This window comes from Dipodomys spectabilis, unplaced genomic scaffold (assembly GCF_019054845.1).
Source record: "Dipodomys spectabilis isolate Male_0828 unplaced genomic scaffold, ASM1905484v1 ptg000286l, whole genome shotgun sequence".
In the NCBI taxonomy this organism is placed as follows: Eukaryota; Metazoa; Chordata; class Mammalia; order Rodentia; family Heteromyidae; genus Dipodomys; species Dipodomys spectabilis.
Genome location: NW_024870963.1, coordinates 374,180 through 394,780, shown reverse-complemented (window position 1 = coordinate 394,780; position 20,601 = coordinate 374,180). Strand labels below are relative to the sequence as shown.

Genomic DNA, 20,601 nt, shown 5'->3' with positions numbered 1-20,601 from the left:
TGATTCATGAGTCAGGCTCAGGCTTTTACAGCTCATTCAACTAAATAGCCTCACTTGAATTACTATAGTAACATCCAAAGGCAGCTGGCCCAGTGATCTAAAGACCTCTCATTAGCCTCCCCCTTCATCCCCCCCATTTGTGCTGTTACTTACTGAGGCTTGAACTTAGGGCCAGGGCACTCTCCCTCTGCTTTTTTGCTCAAGGCCCATTCTCTACCAGTTGAGCCATAGCTCCTCTTCTGGTTTTTTTTTTTTTCTGGTTAATTGGATATTAAAGAGTCTCATGGACTTCTGCCTGGGCTGTTTTAAACTGTGATCCTCAGATCTCAGCCTTCTGAGTAGCTAGCATTAGAGATGTGAGCCACCAGTGCCCAGCTTGAGTATCTACCCTCTTAATACATCACAGCCGGGTTCAAATTCCAACATGTTAACCCTTGAGGGACACACTCAAACTATATGCAAACTAGAACACTACTCGCCTCATGTGCGACCATATGATGAGAATGTCTGTCCTTTAGGAGCTGGAGGAAAATGATGAATGGCCTCTGTTTACTTTTGGGAAGTATCTGCTGTCTCTGGCTGTCCAAAGGGTCCCTGTGAGTATTACTTGGTTCCTGTACAACTGATGTTTTCTTCTCATGTCTTGAGCCCTCAAGTCTGATCTTTCACACTATATATAGTCTTCAGATCAGCTCCCTCCTAGCTGCAGTCCCCTATCCAATGGTATGCTGATAAATGTTTAATAATAAATGGAAAAACAAGACTTGGTTAATACCTTTGCCTATTTCCATGTTATAGTCCTGCCATGACTGACTAACTTTAAACTACCAACATTATATCAGCGAACATAGAAGAAAGGCTTAGTAGCATATAATATTGTATTACTGAGAATTAAATTTAGACGGCGTACTATTGTAAATATTTACTATTTACCATTGCCTCAACCCCAACCTCTACTTTAGTGTAACCCTCAAGTCAGAATTTAGTAACTTCTGTCATTCTAAGTATTCTCCTAATGCCCCAATCCTTCATTTTACAGGTAGACAGGGTCATCCTCTTTGGCCAAATGATGAATGATACAATGCTCAATGCAGCTAAACAAATGATTTGGCAGCATGTGAATTCCAAGTGTCTCTTCGTTGGTGTAGTCCTAAGGAAAGTGCAGTACATGTAAGGATGCTTGAACTCCCTGCCCAATGTCAGGAGATCGTGATCCACATTTCTTCTTTATTCCTGCCAAAGCTCTCATTTGTCTGGCACCCCCTGTGTATGCCTTTATAATTCTGTTGCATTTCAGACTCTAGAACTTTCTCTGAAGTCTTCATACCTTTTTGTGAAGCATCACCCTAGCCTAGTCTATAACTTTATTAAAAGTTCAGAGGAGCCAGGCACTGGTGGCACATGCCTATAATCCTAACTACTAAGGAGGCTGAGATCTACAGGTTGAGGTTTGACAAATCCAAGAGAGACTCTTACCTCTAGTTAATCACCAAAAACCCAGAAATGGAGGTATGGCAGAAGTGGTAGAGTGCCAGAGTTGAGGGAAAAAAAATCTCAGGGACGGTGCCCAGGCCCTGAATTGAAGATCTAGAATTAGCACAAAAAAATAAAGTACAGAAGTGATGTGTGTATCTAAAGATGTTGGACAGTGACAGTGTATCCCAAGCTGGCTGACTTTCTTCCTCTTTTCCACCCTATTAATTCCGCTCTTCCCTACCATCCTCTCAGGGCCTCTTATTCCACTTTATTTGCTTGCTCATGGCTGCTACTCAACACTTGGATCAGGCCTCCAGCCTGTTTTTAGCTGATTAACTGAAATAGAGTCTTTTGGACTTTTCTGCCCATGCTGGCTAAAAACTACAATCCTTCAGATCTCACCCTCCTGAATAGCCGATGCCTCTCTCCTCCCTGCTTTCTTTCCCTCCCTTCTTCCCTTCTCTCTCTTCTTTGTGGTATCTGAGTTTGAACTTAAGATCATGTGATTTAAAGGAATTGTTTTGGTTTTGTGCTGATACTAGGGCTTGAACCCCAAGTCACACTTTCTCTTAACTTTTTTGCTCAAAGTTGGCACTCTACCACATGTGCCATACATCCATTTCTGGAGTGTGTGTGTGTGTGTTTAATTGGAGATAAGTTTCTTGGATTTGTCTGCCAGGGCTGACTTCAAACTTCAATCTGCAGATTTCAGCCGCTTGAGTGAAGATTACAGGTGTAAACCACCAGCACCCAGCTGTTTGTTTGTTTGTTTTGGAACAAACAGTGTATTTCTTGGGCAGGCCTGGAACTGCAAGTTCTCCTGCCTCTGCCTCCTAAGTGCTGGGCTTAGAGGTATGAGCCAGCATATCTGGCTCAGTCATTGTTTCTGATGCTTAGTGATTGCTTCTTGCTTTACCAGATCACCGAATTTGAATCCCAAGGATGTGACACTCTCAGGCTGTACTGATGGGATACTGAAGTGAGTATAAAATGAACATGAGGGTTAGAAGTTTTGTTAGATCTTTTTAAAGAGATTGTGTCTTCTATTTCATTCACTTTTAAAATGTTTTCTCTCATATGCAGAAGCTAGATCTAAAATAGCCCATGGTAAATTATCCAGGACTCTAGGAATTCACATACATTGAGACTAGAGAGGATATTGTTAGGGGAGGAACACAAAGGCATAACTCCTTTGAACATTTAAAACACTATTTATTGAAAAGAATTCCAGGAAATGGAAACACGAGTGTTTTTTTGGTTGTTGTTGGTGGTGGTAGTGGTATTTGTTTTTGCTTTTTTGTTGCCATTCTTTTTTCTGTCTTTTGGAGGGAGCAAATGGGGTAGAAATGGAGAGAGGAAGGGTAAACAAATGAAATCATTGTACTCAATAGGCACTGTGGAAAATGAACTATGAAAAGTGAGCATGGACAGGATGGGGGAAAAATGGAGGAAAAGCAAAGGAAGGGGTGACATTGTCCAAGAAGAGATGTACTCATTACCTGACTTATAAAATGGTAACAACATCTTAGTAAAAACAGTAAAATTGTATTATATAAATTATAAAAGAAAGCAGATTTAAAATAGGGAGAAATGGAAAAGAGGGAGAAACATTTCTTGCTTCTTATGCAGGAAATGGAAATTAATGACTAAAGAAATTGCACTGTTTTCTTTTAAGGAAATAATTCAAAAATTGGTTGTACTACTATGCCCTCAGTTCAAATTTTGGTCCAGAGAAAGTCCCTTCTATTTCTGTTAATTATAGAAAGCTTTTTACATTATCTCTCTCTCCACCTTAGCCTTTTCATTTGTTCCTTTTTTTCTCCATCTTTTCCTCTGGCTGTTACTCATTTCCTTAAATCCTATTAGGAAGCCTCAAACATTGAACGAACTTCTTCTCTAGGGAGCTTTTGTGCTTGGTGTAGAGATAATCCAGCCCAGGTGTGGATGGTCTTACACTTGACACCTTAGCTCAGTTTTTCCTGAGTCAATAGAAATCTTTTTTTTTTTTCAATAGTGGAGAAGCACTGGAGAGGCACTGGTGGAAAGGCTGGAGCTGTTTTCTTCTCTTTTCATTCACTTCTGTAGTTTTGTACTTTCACTTATTTTAATCTGTCTTTCTTTTTCTTTTTTGTCTGTTATGAGGCTTGAACTCAGGGCCTGGGTGTTGTCCCTGAGCTTTTGTGCTCAAGGCTAGAGCTCTACTACTTTGAGCCATAGCCAGCTCCACTTCTGGTTTTCTTGAGGTTATTTGGAGATAAGAGTCACACAAATTTTCCTGCCTGGACTGGCTTTGAACTTTGATCCTCAGATCTCAGCCTTCTGAATAACAAGGATTATAGGCATGAGCCACCAGCACCAAGCTTAACTGTTTTTTTATTTTAAATTTTTTATTGTTATTATAAGGTGATGTACAGAGGACTTACAGTTACATAAGTCAAGTTATGAGTACAGTTCTTTTTGGACAATGTTATCCCTTCCCTTGCTCTCTCCTTCTGTCCTTTCTTTCTTTCTTTCTTTCTTTCTTCCTTTCTTCCTTTCCTCCTTCCTTCCTTCCTTCCTTCCTCTTTCTTTCTTTCTTTCCTTGTTTTTTTTTTGCCAGTCCTGGGGCTTGAACTCAGGGCCTTGGTGCTATCCCTGAGCTTCTTTTGCTCAAGGCTAGCACTCTACCACTTGAGTCAAAGTGCCACTTCCAGCTTTTTCTGTGTATGTGGTACTAAGCAATCTAACCCAGGGCTTCCTGCATGCTAGGCAAGCACCCTGCCACTAAGCCCCACCTTTTCTTTATTTTTATGGTCATCTTTTTAAGGTGGTCCAGTTAACTGAGTGTTCTTACCTGGCCATAATCTTAAAAACTTTTTTTGGTTATTGTAAAGGGATGTGCAGAAGGGTTACATTTACAGAAGTCAGATAATGAACACCTTTCTTTTTGCACAATGTACCCCCATCTCTTGCTCTCACCCAGCTTTTTCCTTCTGTCTCCATCCACAAGTTGTATAGTTCATTTTCTACATAGAGTACTACTACTGCATTTGTTCACCATTTGTCCCTCCATTTTTGTGCCCCCTCTCAAAGACATATAAGTGAATAAACAAGACAAAAAGGAAACAAAAACAACAAAGACAAAACCTCTTGTTTCCATTTCCATGACTTCATTTGAATAAGTATTATTTTATATGATCAGAGGCACATAAGGCATTGTGCCTTTGTGTTCCTCCCCTAAGAATGTCCTCCTCTGGTATCATTGTGTGTGAATGCCTGGAGTCCTGTATAATTTATCATGTCCCAGTGTATTTTAGATGTAGCTTCCACATATGAGAGAATCTGGGAATCTGGCCATATCTTTGCTCTGTTTTTCTTCCAAGGTCTTCCTGATTATTATGATTTTGTTCCTGTTTATGTTAGGTTCATTGCAGAACATGGGGCCTCTCATCTTCTGGAACATGTGGATCAAATGGATAGAATATTCAAGATTCCACCACCTCCAGGAAAAACACAGGTTCTGACTCTCCAGCCACTGGAAGAAGATATCCCAGGCCTTATGGCTCCTATTTCCCAACATAGGTCAGTCCAGTTCTCTGTGCCTTTGTGAATGGCGAAGGCTTCAGTCCTGGTGAAATTGTGGCTCTCGTTATCAAGATGGCAACTTTGCTCCTTCCTAAGGAGGGGCCTCCTCTAGCGCCAGGGATTGTCAAATCATGAACTTGCTCCTTGCCCTACTAAGAAAAGGAGGTCATAGTACAGAGAGAACAGCAGGTTCCTTGACCATAAAAGTAGGGATTAGGCAAAGGGTTTAGGAGCACAGGGTATGGCTTTATTTTGCTGGCTTTGCCAGTGGTAGCTCAAACTGTAGGCTAGTTACTTAATTTCCTTTCTTTTTCTCCTTCTTTCCTTCCTTCCTTCCTTCCTTCCTTCCTTCCTTCCTTCCTTCCTTCCTTCCTTCCTTCCTTCCTCCCTTCCTTCCTTCCTTCCTTCCTCCCTTCCTTTTTTTTTTCTTTCTGTGATATGAGTTTTGAACTTAGGCAAGATCTCTGTCTTTTGGGTTATGCCCCCTAGTCCTCAGTTGCTTAATTTTTCTGTGCGTGCCAATACTAGGGTTTGAACTCAGGGCCATGAGCTCTTATTTAGCTCTTTTATTCAAGGTGGCACTCTACCACCTGAGCCACAGCTCCTTTTCTGGCTTTTGGTGGTTAATTAGAGATAAGAGTCTTGCAGACTTTCCTTCCAGGGTTGGCTTTGAACTGTGATTCTCAGATCTCAGCCTCTTGAGTAGCTGGGATTACAGGTAGAAGCCTGGTTTCTTGTTGGTTTTTTGTTTTTCAATCAGTGTACCAAGTCACTTTCTGAGAGAGAAAATGTCATGTATTACTTGTCTTGCCTTAAAAAGTCCTTTTGCAGGAGCCAGTGGCTCAAGTATAATCCTCGGATTACACATCTGTAATCCTGACTTTGAACATTGATGTTCAAATCTCAGCCTCTTGAGTACCTGCAATCACACGTGTGAGCCACTGGAGCCCAACATAATGTATTTTCTTACTGGATAAAGGATGATGGCGTTTACCTCACAGTGTTGCAATGAACAGGTAGGAAGTTTAGAATAATGTTTAGCTGAACAATCAGGGGTGCAAGAGAAATACCAAGCCGGACACTTCTGGCTCATGCCTATAATCCTAGCTACTTGAGAGGCCCTGAGATTGAGCCAGGCTCTAGCAGCTCCTGCATGTAATCCTAGCAACTCGGGAGACTGAGATCTGAGGATCACAGTTCAAAGCCAGAATAGACAGGAAAGTCTATGAAAAGCGGAAATGATGCTGTGTCTCTAAGTGGTAGAGCATTAGCCTTAAGCAAAAGAGCTCAGGAATAGTGCCCAGGCCCTGTGTTCAAGCCCCACACCTGACAAAAAAAAAAGGCTGAGATCTGAGGATCATGGTTCCAAGACAGTCCAGGGAGAAAAGTCTGAGAGACTTTAATCTTCAATTAATCAGCAAAAAGCCAGAGGTAAGTGAGGGAAAGGGTGACATTTCCAAAAAGAAATTTATTTTTTCACCTGATTTATCTAACTTTGATCCCTCTGTATATCACCTATAATAATAATGAAAAAATAAAAAAAAGAAAAGCCAGAAGTGGAGCTGTGGTTCAAGTGGTAAAGTGCCAGTCTTGAGCAATAAAACTTAAGGCCCTGAGTTCAAGTCTTATTATGGACATAAGAAAAAAAAGAAAAAAATTAATGGAAAATAGAGGCTTAAATTGCAGGGTTTTGCAGTTGAGATAGTAATGTTTTTCTTTGGAGCTCTGTAGGCATGCCTTCACCTCACCCTCCATCCTAAGGCTTGAAGTTAGGGCTTGGGCACTGTCCCTGAGCCTCTTTTGCTCAGGGCTAGCATTCTACCACTTGAGCCATAGCACCACTTCCAGATTTTTCTCAATAGTTTATATGAGTCTCACAGACTTTCCTGCTCAGGCTGGCTTCAAACTGTGACCCTCAGATCCCAGCCTCCTGTGTAGTTAGGATTAGAGGCATGAGCCACCAGTCCCTGGGAGGATGTCCTTCTGTTGTCTGTTCAGGGATGGGGCTCAGTTCTGATGCATGTTCCTTGTAATGGCTGTTAATTTTAGTGGACTGAGCTCACATGAATCTCTAGGCTGAATTCAGTTTTCTATCTATCCCTAGATGGCACAACATCCGGATTTTCATTTCTTCCACTTTCCGGGACATGCATGGAGAGCGGGACCTGCTGCTGAGGTCTGTGCTGCCAGCCCTTCAGGCTCGAGCAGCCCCTCACCGCATCAGCCTTCATGCCATCGACCTGCGCTGGGGCATCACAGAGGAGGAGACCCATAGGAACAGGTGTGGCAGCTACAGGGAAGAGGGCTGGAATGAAGGGCTTGAGTGTAGGAACTGAGGTAGGCACAGTTGGGCATAAAGGTAAGGATGTCAACAAGAGCAGCCTAGCTGGGTGCTGGTAGCCACTTAGGAGCCTGAGATCTGAGGATCAAGGCTCAAAGCCAGCCTGAGCACAAAAAGCTAATGAGACTCTTATTTCCAATTAACCAGAACAAATATGGAATTAGAGCTGTAGCTCAAGAGGCAGAGCACCAGACTTGAACAAACTCTTAGAGACAGCGCCTAGGCCCTGAATTCAAAATATAAAATTAAACAAAAGCAAACTTCCTTCTGTCTGCTTACTGTGAGCCAGAATCCCTGCCTTAATGACTCCTCAATGTCTCCCAACTGTATCTGTAGACAATTGGAAGTGTGCCTTGGGGAGGTGGAGAACTCGCAGCTGTTTGTGGGGATTCTGGGCTCCCGCTATGGCTACGTTCCCCCTAATTACAACCTTCCTGACCATCTTCACTTCCACTGGGTAAGGCAGATGGGCTGGGAAGAAACAGGGATGGGAAAAAGCCATAGACTGTCAGGAGCTCTGAGATTGTGCACAGGCAGCGCCTTGAGACTTGAAGTGAAATACAAGCAGAATAAGAAATACCTCTGTGTTTGGCTGAGGGATATGAAGTGTGAGAGCAGTGCTCTTCAGGCATTGCCATCCAACAGATAGGGTCTCCAACTCTCTTTGGGGCATTTGTGCCCCCTCCGGCTTTTTGGAAAGCAGCTTAATTGAACCTGTTCTTAACTTCCACATATTGAACAGAAGCAAGAACATCTACATTGCAGGGCTATTGTGAGTGTTAAAATCTACTTTGCTGGGTGTGGTAATCTCAGCTGCTCAGAAGGCTAAGGCAGGAGAATTGCAAGTTTGAGGCTAGTCTGGGGGAACTTGTCTAGCTTATCTTAAAATAAAAGGAACTGGGATGTAGGACAGTGATAGAGTGCCTGTCTAGCATGTATGAGGTTCCAGGTTCAGTTCCAGTACCACAAAACAAAATAACATTTTTGTTGTTTGTCATATATATATTTAGTTAGAGAGATAGCAAGCATCCAATAAAATGTTAACTACTCACTATATTTTGTTGCTTGTGTCTGGAGGGAGGAACATTACTGAGATGAGGGAGCCTTGAGGTTTTGCTGATGTCAAGAAGCAGACTAGCATGGCCTAGGCTGCCTTCCTCTACCCTTTCCCTGCAGACCCAGCAATACCCTTCAGGGCGCTCTGTGACAGAGATGGAGGTAATGCAGTTCCTGAATCGAGACCAGTGTCTGCAGACCTCTGCCCAAGCTCTCATCTACTTTCGGGATCCCAGTTTCCTGAGGTACTTCTTTTTGCCTCCAGGGCCAGAAGGCCAAACAGGTGGAATCTTCTCTGTCAAAATGCCAAATATAGGTTAGCTAAAAGAAAGAAAAGACTCATGCCTGTAATCCTAGTTACTCAGGAGGCTGAGCTCTAAGAATCACAGTTTGAAGCCAGCCCAGGCAGAAAAGTTTGTAAGACTGTCATCTCCAGTGAACTAGCAAAAAGCTAAAAGTGGAGATGTGGCTCAAGTGGTAGAGTGCCAGCCTTGAGAGAGGAAAAAAGTCAAACAAGAGCTAGAGGCCTTGAGTTCAAGCCTCAGTACCAGCACAAAAGAAAAAGAAAGAACAGGACTCAGGGTGTATGTCCTTGCATCCTCAAGTTGCCTTGGAGCTAAAGTCAAGAAAGCTCCTCTTGAGAAGCTCCAGGGAATCATAACCATGTCTCATGGGTTGTTGTGGGAGGCTGGGCTTTGAATCTGACTCATTCTTTGACTATCTTTGGTGGTAAGCTCTGTGCCAGATGCCTGGAGATCTGACTTTGTTTCTGAGTCTGAAGAGGCTTCACACCGGATCTCAGAACTGAAGAGCTACCTAAGAAGTCAAAAAGAGATTACCTGCCGAAGGTGAGCTGGGGGAAGTAGGGAGCACCAGGATAGAGATGTGGTGAAGGAAGACAGGCCTGATGACTCTCTGAGCTTGCTTTGTCTGCAGATACTCCTGTGAATGGGGGGGCGTGGCAGCTGGCCGGCCCTATGTTGGGGGACTGGAGGAGTTTGGACAGTTGGTTCTTCAGGATGTGTGGAATATGATCCAGAAGCTTTATGTACAGGTCAGCAGGAGTGCTAATGCCCAGAGGAATGAAAAGTGGTCAGAAGTCCTGGGTGGGAAGTGAATTGGTGAGGGCTCTGTAAGGAAGGATTTTTGGGAACCTAGAAGCATGGACAGTCAGTGTCATGTATTCCCTCAGCCCAGAACCCAGCTAGAACAGCAAGTATCCATCCCAGATGATGACTTGATCCAAGCCACCTTCCAACAGTTGAAGAACCCACTGAGTCCTGCCCAACCACGCCTTCTTCAGGACATAGTACAACAGCTATTGCTATGCCATGGGAGACTGAGCTTGGTGACTGGGAAGTCAGGACAAGGCAAGACTGCCTTCTTGGTATGAGTCTCAGAGGCCTTGGCAGGTGGGGAGGCTGTGTGTGGGCTATGGAGCTGGGACAGGGAGCTTGTATATATAAGAAATCATGACTGTGTTTTTGTTCCTATCCCCTGTAGGCCTCCCTTGTGTCAGCCCTGCAGACTGCTCATCAGGCCAAGGTGACTCCCTTGGTCTTTTTTCACTTTGCAGCGGCTCGACCTGATCAGAGTCTTGCTGTCAACTTGCTCAGGCGCCTCTGTTCCCATCTGCATAGAAAGTTGCAAGAGCCCAGTGCCCTTCCCAGCACTTACCGGTGTGTACCTTACAGTTAGCTAGACTCATTGCTGCATCTCCTTCTCTCACTGACCCTGACCTCCCCTCCATACACAGAGGCCTGCTATGGGAGCTGCACCAGAGGCTGCTGCCCAACTCTACTCAGTTCTTACAACCTGGCCAATCCCTGGTCCTCATTATTGATGGGGCTGACAGATTGGTAGATCAGAATGGGCAGCTGATCTCAGACTGGATCCCAAAGTCCCTTCCTCGGGTGAGTGGTTTTTGAAAGTGGGAATGGAAGACAGGTTGGAGAGAAGGAAGGATGCCATAAGGAGTAGAAGACTTCTTTAACAATGTTCTCTTTTGTTTTTTTCTACCCCTGGTCCTTTGCTCAAATATCATAGTGGGTACATCTGGTACTGAGTGTGTCAGCTGACTCAGTCCTGGGAGAGACCCTTGAGCAGAGCCAAGGTGCCCATGTGGTGGCCCTGGGCCCTGTGGCTCCACCTACCCGGGCCCAGCTGGTGAGAGAAGAGCTAGCACTATATGGGAAGCGGCTGGAGGAGTCACCTTTTAACAACCAGGTTTGACCTACATGGGCTGGTGGGTATGTAGGGGTGAATCTTGGAGGCATGAGGGCATAAGTGCAGAGACTGCCAGCCATCCTATATGGAAATCTCTTTTATTCTCTCAAGTACCAAGGGCAATCAATCCTAAGGTAGTAATCCTAGCTACTAAGGAGGCTGAAGATATGAGGTTTGAATTTCAAAGCCAGCCCAGGCAGGAAAGTCTGTGAGACTCTTGTCTCCAGTTAACCAGCAAAAAGCTGGTAGTAGGGGAAATGCTCAGGTGGTAGAGTAAAAAAGCTTAGGGATAGCACCCAGGTCCTGAATACAAGCCCCGGTTAACTCCCCTACCTCAAAAACAACAACAGCAAACCAAGGGCATTTGTTAATAATTGTTATTTCTTAGAAAATTATCCAGACATTTTCCTATGATGAACAGCTTCTCTGGGGCTTGTAAAGGGACCAGGAAAACTGCTGGCTGCAGTGGGCTAGACTGAATCCTAGTTTCGCTGACAGAAAACTGTATGGAAAACGGGTGTGGTGATTGTATCCTGAGCTGGTGCTTAGACTTGAGTCTGAGATTAGGAGCCTATTGTAATTAGCATTGGGAGGGGGCGCAGGCAGATAGGGTGTGGTAGGCTTCCTGGTTCCACACTAACTCCTTTGATTTTCATCAGATGCAGCTGCTGCTGGTGAAGCAGGGCTCAGCTTTGCCACTCTACCTGCACCTGGTCACCGATCACCTGAGGCTTTTCACACACTATGAACAGGTTGTTGGGCCTCATCCTCTAAATCCTAACACACTTCTGTTCTCTATCCAGTGTCCTGGACTCCTTCGCTGATCTTATCTCTCATTGTTTCCCATCTGTACCTCCCCTTTCCTCATTGTTACCTCATTACTGCCACTATATTTTTCCCACCAGTGGGTTGTTTTCTTTTTTTCCCCCACTAGTATTGAGCCACGAATCACAGCCTAGTACTCTCTCTTAGCTTTTTTCATCAAAGATGGTGTCCTATCACTTGAGCCACAGCTCTACTTCTGATATTTTGGTGGTTAATTGGAGATAAGAGTCTCACAGACTTTTCTAGTTAAGCTAGCTTTGAACCTTGATCTTCAGATCTCAGGCTTCTAAGTAGCTAGGATTATAGGTATGAGCTGCCAGTACCTGGCTCTACCTGTTTTCCTTTACCTTTCTTTCTTTATCACTGTTCTTCCTGTTGCTGAAGCCTGGCCTCCTTCTTCCAGGTGTCTGAGAGACTGCGGGCCCTGCCAGCCACGCTCCCCCTGCTGCTTCAGTACATCCTGAACACCTTGGAAGAAGAGCATGGTCAAAATGTCCTTCCCCAAGCCTTTGCCACCCTGGAGGTCACACGTAGTGGTCAGTGGTTGGAAAAGGATGGGACACTGAGGGCTCAGGTTGGATGATCTTTGATCAGGTGGAATCACAGCCAGAAGGGCAAGGAGGGATCAAGTGGCAAGTGGATGCCATTAGGTGGTTTGATTTGGACCTCAAAGAACTTGGGTTTTCAGGTCTGACTGTGGACCAGCTGCATGCAGTGCTAAGTGCATGGAAGATTCTACCTAAGGGGACTAATAGCTGGGAGGAAGCAGTGACTGCTGGTAACAGTGGAGATCCCTACCCCATGGCTCCTTTCACCTACCTTGTCCAGAGTCTGCGCAGGTACAGCAGCTTCCAGCTGAGCTCCTATTGAGCTCATTATGCCTTCCCATCTTTGAGTCAGATCCCCACACGGTACTTTTTCTAGTCCTTCCATTAGTCTAGCCCTACTATCTGCCTCCCATCTTTTCACTGGATTGCTTACTGATTTACTGCCATTTGAGTGCCAGATGCCATTGACAGATTCTGCCCTCTCCTCCCCTGTTCTTCTTTTCCTCTTCTCTCTTGAGGACAGTTTGCTAGGGGAAGGCCCTTTGGAGCGGCCTGGCACCCGCCTCTGCCTCCCTGATGGTCCCTTGAGGACAGCAGCTAAGCGTCGCTATGGGAAGAGACCACGTTTAAAGAACACAGCACACATCCTCATTGCAGGTGACTGCAGCCCAGTTCAGCCTGGACATTGAGGATAAAACTAGATCTGGAGGTCTGAACCATCTACTATTTACCCCCACCCCCACCCCCGTATCAGCTGGCCACCTCACCATACTACTCCAGCGGGTAGATGACAGCTATAGTAATAGGGGATGTGATCTGGGCTGCTGCAGGACTGAACCCTTCTTTCTTTTTGGTCCAGTTGTGGGGCCTGAACTCTGGGCCTGGGTGCTATCCCTCAGCTCTTCAGCTCAAGGCTAGCACTCTACCACTTGAGCCACAGTGCCACTTCCTGGTTTTTTCTTTTTGCTTATGTGGTGCTGAGGAATCGAACCCAGGGCCTCATGCATGCAAGGCAAGCACTCTACCACTGAGCCACCTTCCCAGCCCCATGGACTGAACCCTTCTTAATGTCTGTTTGTAGCTCAGCTCTGGAAGACCTGTGATCCTGATTCCTCAGGCACCTTCCGAAGTTGCCCTCCTGAGGCTCTAAGAGACCTGCCTTACCACCTGGTTAGTCTCTGGATCCCATAGATCTCTCCCTCTCCCTCCCCTCCTTCCTCCTCCCCTCGTTTCTCTTCTTTTTTGTGTCAGTACTGGAGCTTGAACTCAGGGCCTGGATGCTGTCCCTTAGCTTTTTTGCTTTAGGCTGGTGCTCTACACTTGAGTCACACCTGTACTTCTGGCTTTTTTTTTTTTTTGGCCCGGTCGTGAGGCCTGAACTCTGGGCCTGGGTGCTGTCCTTCAGCTCTTCAGCTCAAGGCTAGTGCTCTACCACTTGAGCCACAGCGCCACTTCCGGCTTTTTTCTTTTTGCTTATGTGGTGCTGAGGAATCGAACCCAGGGCCTCAGGCATGCAAGGCAAGCGCTCTACCACTGAGCCACCTTCCCAGCCCTACTTCTGGCTTTTTGTTGATTGACTGTAGTTAGGAGTCTCATAGACTTTCTTTCCTGGGCTGGCTTCAAACTGCAATCCTTAGATCTCAGTGTCCTGAGTTGTTAAGATTATAGGTGTGAACTACTGGCATCCAGTAATAGACAAACAACCTCTATGGTTTCTACTTTACCACTTTCTACTTTACCACTGCCACCATCATCACTGCCATTACCTTTTTACCAGCTCCCCTTACCATTCTCTCTTCAATTTCTTTTTTTTTTTTTTGGTCCATCGTGGGGCTTGAACTCTGGGCTCGGGCGCTGTCCCTGTACTCTTCAGCTCAAGGTGAACGCTCTGCCGCTTGAGCCACAGCACCACTTCCAGTTTTCTAGTGGTTTATTGGAGATAAGAGTCTCACAGACTTTCCTGCCTGGGCTGGCTTTGAACCGTGATCCTCAGATCTCAGCTTCCTGAGTAGCTAGGATTACAGGGGTGAGCCACCGGTGCCCGGCTTCTCTTGTTTCTTTGAGCTCCTTTTTCAGTTTTTTTTTGTCCCAGCTCCAGGGGCTGGGTCCTAGCTACACAGGACTTGGAAGAAAAATCCTCAGTCCCTTTCACATCCCTAATGAGTCTAGAGACATTTTTGGAACCCAAGACCTTGTGCATGCTAGGCAAGCACTCTACCACAGGACTACAGCCCCATCACCTAATGAATCTAATCTGACCTTTCCAGCTCCAAAGCGGGAACCATGGCCTTCTTGCAAAGTTCCTTACCAATCTCCATGTAGTGGCTGCACATCTGGAATTGGGTCTTGTGTCTCAACTGTTGGAGGCCCACGTACTTTATGGTGAGATGAGTCAGTAGGTTTCTTCTCTAAGATGTGGCACTCTTGAGACTCCTACTAAGGGGAAGTGTGATGGAAAACCATGCAAATTTTCAGTTCAAGTAGAAAATGACATTGGACACTGATGGCTCACACCTGTAATCCTAGCTATTCTGGAGGTTGAGATCCAAGGGTCACAGTGCAAAGCCATCCCTAGTAGGAAAGCCCATGAGTCTCTTATCTCCAATAAACCACACACACACACACACACACACACACACACACACACACACACACACACACACACACACACACACACACACACAGAAGTGGAGCTGTGGCTTAAGTGGTAGAGAGTTCCAGCCTTGAGTGAAAAAGCTAAAGGACAGTGTCCAGGTTCAAGCCCCAGGACTAGCACAAACAACAAAAATAGAAAATGCCATGAGGATAAGCAAGTTATTCTCAGATTTGCATGGATTGTTCAGACTTTCTTCTTTATCTTTCTCCTTTCTTTTCTTTGTTTCTTTCTCTCTTTCCTTCCTTTCTTCCTTCCTTACTCCCCTCCCTCCCTCCCTCCCTCCTACTCTCTCTCCCCTTCCTTCCTTCCTTCCTTCCTTCCTTCCTTCCTTCCTTCCTTCCTTCCTTCCTTCCTTCCTTCCCTCCCTCCCTCCCTCCCTCCTTCTCTCCCTCCCTCCCTTTCTTTCTCTCTCTCTCTCTTTCTTTTTTTTCATTCTTTTGCTTGACTTCAGAACTTCTTTTGCTTGTCATCTTTGCCCAAGGCTGGTACTCTATCACTTGAGCCACACTTCCACTTTCAGCTTTTGCTGGTTAGTTGGAGATAAGAAGCCTCTCAGATTTGTCTGAACTGGTTTGAATTATGATCTTCAGATCTCAGCCTCCTGAGTAGCTAGGACTACAGATGTGAGCCACCAACACCCAGCTTTAGTCTTTCTTTAGTGAGCATAAACTTATCTAGGAAACATTCTCAAGTTGCTTATCCTGAGACCCTTATGTTCTACCTCTTTCCCTCTGCAGTGGAACTCAAATCTTTATCCTTTGAACAGGAATTTCTGATGTGGTTCATGTACTGTTTTAGTTTTAGTTTTTAGTGTTTAGTTTTGTGTCATTATTGGGACTTGAACTGAGTCTGTCTCTTAACTTTTTTGCTCAAGGCTAGTACTCTACCACTGGAGCCATACCTCCAACTTCTGGTTCGTTGTAGGTTAACTGGAGATAAGAGCCTTATAGATTTTCCTGCCTGATTAGGCTTTAAACTGTGATCCTCAGATCTCAGCCTCTTAAATAGCTAGGATTACAAGGTATGAACTGGTAGCATTGACTATATGCACTATTTTCGACACACTGTATTACTTGGTGCTAAGTTTAGTGGGTTTCAGATGGGTTGACTATATGCACTATTTTCGACACACTATATTACTTGGTGCTAAGTTTAGTGGGTTCCAGATGGGTTCCTTAGTTATATTCTGTGCCGCCCTTGCTTTAGCTTCTTCAGTTCCTGAAGAGGACCAAAAGCTCACTGATGTTGCTGTGTTCTGCACTTTCCTGAGGCAAGAGGCTCCACTTCTCAGCCAGTATCCACTGCTTCTTTACCAGCAGGCAGCCAACCAGCCTATTGAGTCACCTCTTTGTTGCCAGGCTCCCCTGCTGTCTCAGCGGTGGCCCTGCCAGTATACACTCCAATGGCTTAATAAGCACCAAACTATGGGGGGTCAGCAAAGGTAAGACCCTGACTACAGGCCCTTGTAAGCCTGCCAGAGAATACCTACTATCCTTTCTGAAGCTAGGAAAGAGGACAGACCAGAGTCATCATGGACAGAGGGATTCGGGTACATGACTGCTGGAGATTTCCTGTTGCTTTCTTCCCATGTGCTAGATTTGTCTTTTCTTTTGACTTTTTCTTTAGCCTTAGCCTGACTCTGGCAATTTCTTCATCCCCCACTGCCGTGGCCTTCTCTTCCAATGGACAAAGAGCAGCTGTGGGCACTGCCAATGGGACAGTTTACTTGTTGGACTTGAGAACCTGGCAGGTACAACCCTAAAGGCTAAAGGCAGGATAGGAGACCTTAAATCATGACTGAGTGTCCCAAGGCACTAGGCAAGCCAAACGCAGTAACTTAACTTCCCAACTCCTCCTGTCCCCCACACCTCTGCATCAGATTAAAGAGCTTGGTCAAAAAAGAAATCAACATCAAGAATAATTTTTGATGGATTAAACAATGGAAATCATTTTTTCTGGCAGAATGATTGGTTGAAATGATATGTTTTATCTTTATGAAATACTGACTGACTTACAAGTAATATTACCCAAGTTAACTGTAAAGTTAACTGTAAAGTCTTCCATAAATTAAGTGGATTTACCAAGAGCTCTAATTTAGTGTGTCCTAAACAATCTGGCTTGAAATTGCTCAGCAACACTGAGTGTGCCCTTAAAAATCAATAAAATGCTACAGTTCTGAAGAAAAATACTTTCTTAATGTTGTAAAACTCTCAGCATAAAAGTTGGCCATAATATTTAATATGTTGCCTTCTAATTACATGTACAGAACTATTCTTGGATGTAATTTAATTATTGTTTGGGGAAGAAAAAAAAAGAAATCAAACATTTACTATACAGCTTCTATTCAAGGTACTACACTAAGCATTGTAAGGAACAGGTACTTGGTCTTTGCCCACTAGTGATTGACCTTGTTGGGTGATAAAGCATATAAAGTATGAAAGGAACCAAAACACAGATGTTTGCTTAATTAAAAGCTCTGTGAAATGTTAAGCACTGGTAGCTCACACTTTGTAATCCTAGCTACTTAGAAGGGTAAGATCTGAGGATCATTGTTAGCAGCCAACCCAGGCACACAAATCTGTGACAAACTTATCTCCAGTTAACTAGCAAAAAGCTACGAGTGGAATTGTGGCTCAAGTTGTAGAGTGCCAGCTTTGAGCAAAAAAGCCAAGGAAGAATGTGAGGCCTTGAGTTCTAGTCCCAGTACCAGAAATCAACAACAACAATAAAAACAACCTATGTGAGTTATATAGATAGGAAAGGACATAGGATGAACACAGGCCTTCTGGGTTGAATATGGAGCCTCAGCAAGAAGACAGGAGGATGTTTCTATAAATTACTAAACTACTGAGAAACTAATAATAGGTTAGCCTGAGAAGGGGAGGTCCATAGTTATATTCTCCCCTCCTCTTGCCCACACTGTCCCCCACCATGCATGCATGCCACCACATTCCTTAAACCCATGAAAATCTGTTACTTGGAAATTAAATGTGAGGTTTGGAGTAGAGAAAAAAAGAGGTGGCCCTATTTGGATCATGAATCTTCATTCATACTCACTTGACCCTTTTGGGGTCAGGAATGTGGAAAGCTGAGGACTTTAAGCCCTTCTTTACCATAGTCTCCTGGAAGGTAGACAGAGTGTCTAAGCCACATTTCCCCACTATCTTTACAGGAGGAGAAATCTGTGGTGACTGGCTGTGATGGAATCTCCTCTTGTACATTTCTTTCGGACAATGCCCTTTTCCTAACTGCCTTTGATGGGCTCCTGGAGCTCTGGGACCTGCAGCATGGTTGTCGGTAAGGGGTCTTGAGTGAAAGCCTTTCCTTTAAAAAACTCCTAGGGAAAGTAGTGAGGAGGGAGCTGTGGTCAGATGGTCATGGGGCTCTGACTTTGTCTTTCTGGGATAGGGTGCTCCAGACCAAGGCCCATCAATATCAAATCACTGGCTGTTGCTTGAGCCCAAACTGCCGGCTGCTGGCTACTGTGTGCCTGGAAGGCTGTGTAAAGGTAATGATCAAGTGCCCCTGAGCTGTGTATCAGCCTGGTGATTTCATTGTTTCAACATGGCAGACCTGCTGACTGCCTGGATTAGGGAAGACTTACCTGCTGAAGCAGGTATGGTAGTTAATCTTGAGCATCAACTTGATTGAATTGGGACAGATGTGCATCACTAGTACTGAGCTTCACTTAAGTTGTTTATGTTAGACATTTGGACACAATAATGATCAAAGTAATTACTAGGTGATGATGGCTCATCCTTGTAATACTAGCTACTCAAGAGGCTAAGATCTGGGGGTCACAGTTGGGAGCCAGCCTGGGCATTAAAGTTTATGAGACACATATCTCCAAGTAGCCAGCAAAAAGCCAGAAGTGGAGCTGTGATTCAAGTGGTAGACTTGAGTCAAAAAGCTAAAGGTCAGAGCCCAGAACCTGAGTACCAGTACCAGCAGGCATACACACCAAAATAACTAACATAAACAGGAGATTAAGCAGTGTGACCCCTGAATCTGGGTCTGAGATACTTTAGAGTCGTATTCAGGACCTTGATTTCTCTCCTTTCTTTCCTCCAGCTGTGGGACACAGTCTGTGGGCAGTTGGCATTCCAGCACACATGTCCTAAGTCCCTGAACTGTATTGCTTTTCACCCAGAGGGCCAGCTCATAGCCACAGGTAGCTGGGCTGGCAGCATCAACTTCTTCCGGGTAGATGGACTTGAAGTCATCAAGGTAAGGAAGTCCTTTATAGCTTTTGGAGAGGACAGGTGTGGATGGTGAGAAGTGACAGGCATCTACACTCCATTTCTGTTTCCCTGCATAGGAACTGGGGGCCCCAGGAGCCTCTGTCCGTACTTTAGTCTTCAGTGCTTCTGGGAAGGATGTGATTATAGGCCGGCTGGATGGGACAGTGGAGCTATGGGCTTGGCAAGAAGGGGCACAACTGGCCACCTTCCCTGCCCACTGTGGCTTTGTTTCTGCTGTACTTTTCCTAAATGCTGGATGCCAGTTGCTGACAGCTGGAGAAGATGGCAAGGTAAGGTTTCAGAGGGAGTGTTGTGTTGTGGTGGAGGGAGGGGGGTATATGCTAGCACTGAAGCTGAACTCAGGGCCTGAGCACTTTCCCTTAGGTTTTTTGTTTGTTTGTTTGTTTGATTTGCTCAAGGCTGATACTCTGCCACTTGAGCCACACCTCTACTTCTGGCTTTTTACTGGTTAAGTGGAGATAAGAATCTGATAGACTTTCTTGCCTGGCTAGCTTCAAACTGCAACTCTTAGTTCTTAGCCTCCTGAGGAGCTAGGATTACAGGTGTGAGTTACAGGCAACTGGACTTGGAGTGTGTTTTGAGGAGAGAATAGAAAACCTGGGAATATTTGAGAGGAAGTGAAAAACTTTGTTAAAAAGACTAGAGGAGCTTAGATGCAAGAGCTACAAAGCTGCATATGCAGCTTTCATGGGAAGTCTTTGGTAGGAAAACTTTAGTTGGGTGACTGAAGCTGGGGGTTGGGGTGGAAGGGAGGATCAAGTGCTAGAAGGTAGGGTATCTTTAAACCCTTTTCTTGGCCACAGGTTCATGTGTGGTCAGGATCTCTGGGTCAGCCCCGTGGGCAACTGGGCTCCCTTCCCCTCTCTCCTGCCCTTTCTGTGGCTATCAGCCCATCTGGTGATGATGTGGCTGTTGGATTCCGAGCAGATGGCATTAAGATCTTCAGAATCTCTTCAGGTAACAAATGGGGAGTGGATGGGTTTTTGCACCTTTGGAAAGAGGGAACCTTTAGTCACCCCTTTCCCAAATGTCTTACTCCCTATTCCCTTCCATATTCCAGGTTCCCAGGGGGCTCAGTGTCAACCACTGGCTGTGGCAGTGACTGCACTGGCCTGGCTCAGCCCCAAGGTGTTGGTGAGTGGTGCAGAAGATGGGTCTCTGCAGGGATGGGTTCTCAAGGACAGCTCCCTCCAGTCCCTTTGGCTCCTGTCCACATACCAGAAGCCGGTGCTGGCTCTGGCCACCTCCCAGGAGCTTTTGGCTTCAGCCTCAGGTACTTCTGAGTAGTGGGCATGGTTACTCACTCATTCTTTTAAGTATGCTAATACCTCCTTATATATATGTATAGACTACATAGGTGTAGGAAAATATACACATACATACATGCAAGTTTTTAAATAAGTTTTTTAGTGTGAAAATACTGTATAGAGGGGAGTTTTTCAAAAGCTTTTGAATATATTTATATTCTATTATTATTCTTGTTCCCCAGACCTCATTCTGGGACCTGTAAAGAAAGAAAGTCCACTAATCCTATGAGGTTTTGGTTAGTGGCAGATTTTTTTTTTTTTTTTCCTGGTCGTGGGGCCTGAACTCTGGGCCTGGGCGCTGGCCACTTCCAGCTTTTTCTGCTTATGTGGTGCTGAGGAA

General features: G+C 45.0%; 1 protein-coding gene across 1 annotated transcript in view; it reads left to right on the top strand.

Annotated features, from left to right (window-relative positions):
* The window catches only part of Tep1 (telomerase associated protein 1), a 59,964-nt gene that overhangs the window by 28,037 nt on the left and 11,326 nt on the right, over positions 1-20,601 (top strand). The window contains exons 15-41 of the mRNA XM_042701084.1: positions 519-596; positions 1,040-1,170; positions 2,396-2,455; positions 4,879-5,037; positions 7,145-7,321; positions 7,718-7,838; positions 8,558-8,682; positions 9,172-9,285; positions 9,374-9,491; positions 9,630-9,824; positions 9,941-10,116; positions 10,194-10,350; positions 10,484-10,663; positions 11,323-11,415; positions 11,892-12,024; positions 12,177-12,327; positions 12,560-12,693; positions 13,118-13,206; positions 14,304-14,418; positions 15,899-16,133; positions 16,319-16,442; positions 17,865-17,989; positions 18,101-18,200; positions 18,764-18,919; positions 19,011-19,223; positions 19,758-19,911; positions 20,015-20,227. Coding sequence (XP_042557018.1) covers positions 519-596; positions 1,040-1,170; positions 2,396-2,455; positions 4,879-5,037; positions 7,145-7,321; positions 7,718-7,838; positions 8,558-8,682; positions 9,172-9,285; positions 9,374-9,491; positions 9,630-9,824; positions 9,941-10,116; positions 10,194-10,350; positions 10,484-10,663; positions 11,323-11,415; positions 11,892-12,024; positions 12,177-12,327; positions 12,560-12,693; positions 13,118-13,206; positions 14,304-14,418; positions 15,899-16,133; positions 16,319-16,442; positions 17,865-17,989; positions 18,101-18,200; positions 18,764-18,919; positions 19,011-19,223; positions 19,758-19,911; positions 20,015-20,227 — 3,826 coding nt within the window. The remainder of the gene's footprint in view (positions 1-518; positions 597-1,039; positions 1,171-2,395; positions 2,456-4,878; positions 5,038-7,144; positions 7,322-7,717; positions 7,839-8,557; positions 8,683-9,171; positions 9,286-9,373; positions 9,492-9,629; positions 9,825-9,940; positions 10,117-10,193; positions 10,351-10,483; positions 10,664-11,322; positions 11,416-11,891; positions 12,025-12,176; positions 12,328-12,559; positions 12,694-13,117; positions 13,207-14,303; positions 14,419-15,898; positions 16,134-16,318; positions 16,443-17,864; positions 17,990-18,100; positions 18,201-18,763; positions 18,920-19,010; positions 19,224-19,757; positions 19,912-20,014; positions 20,228-20,601) is intronic.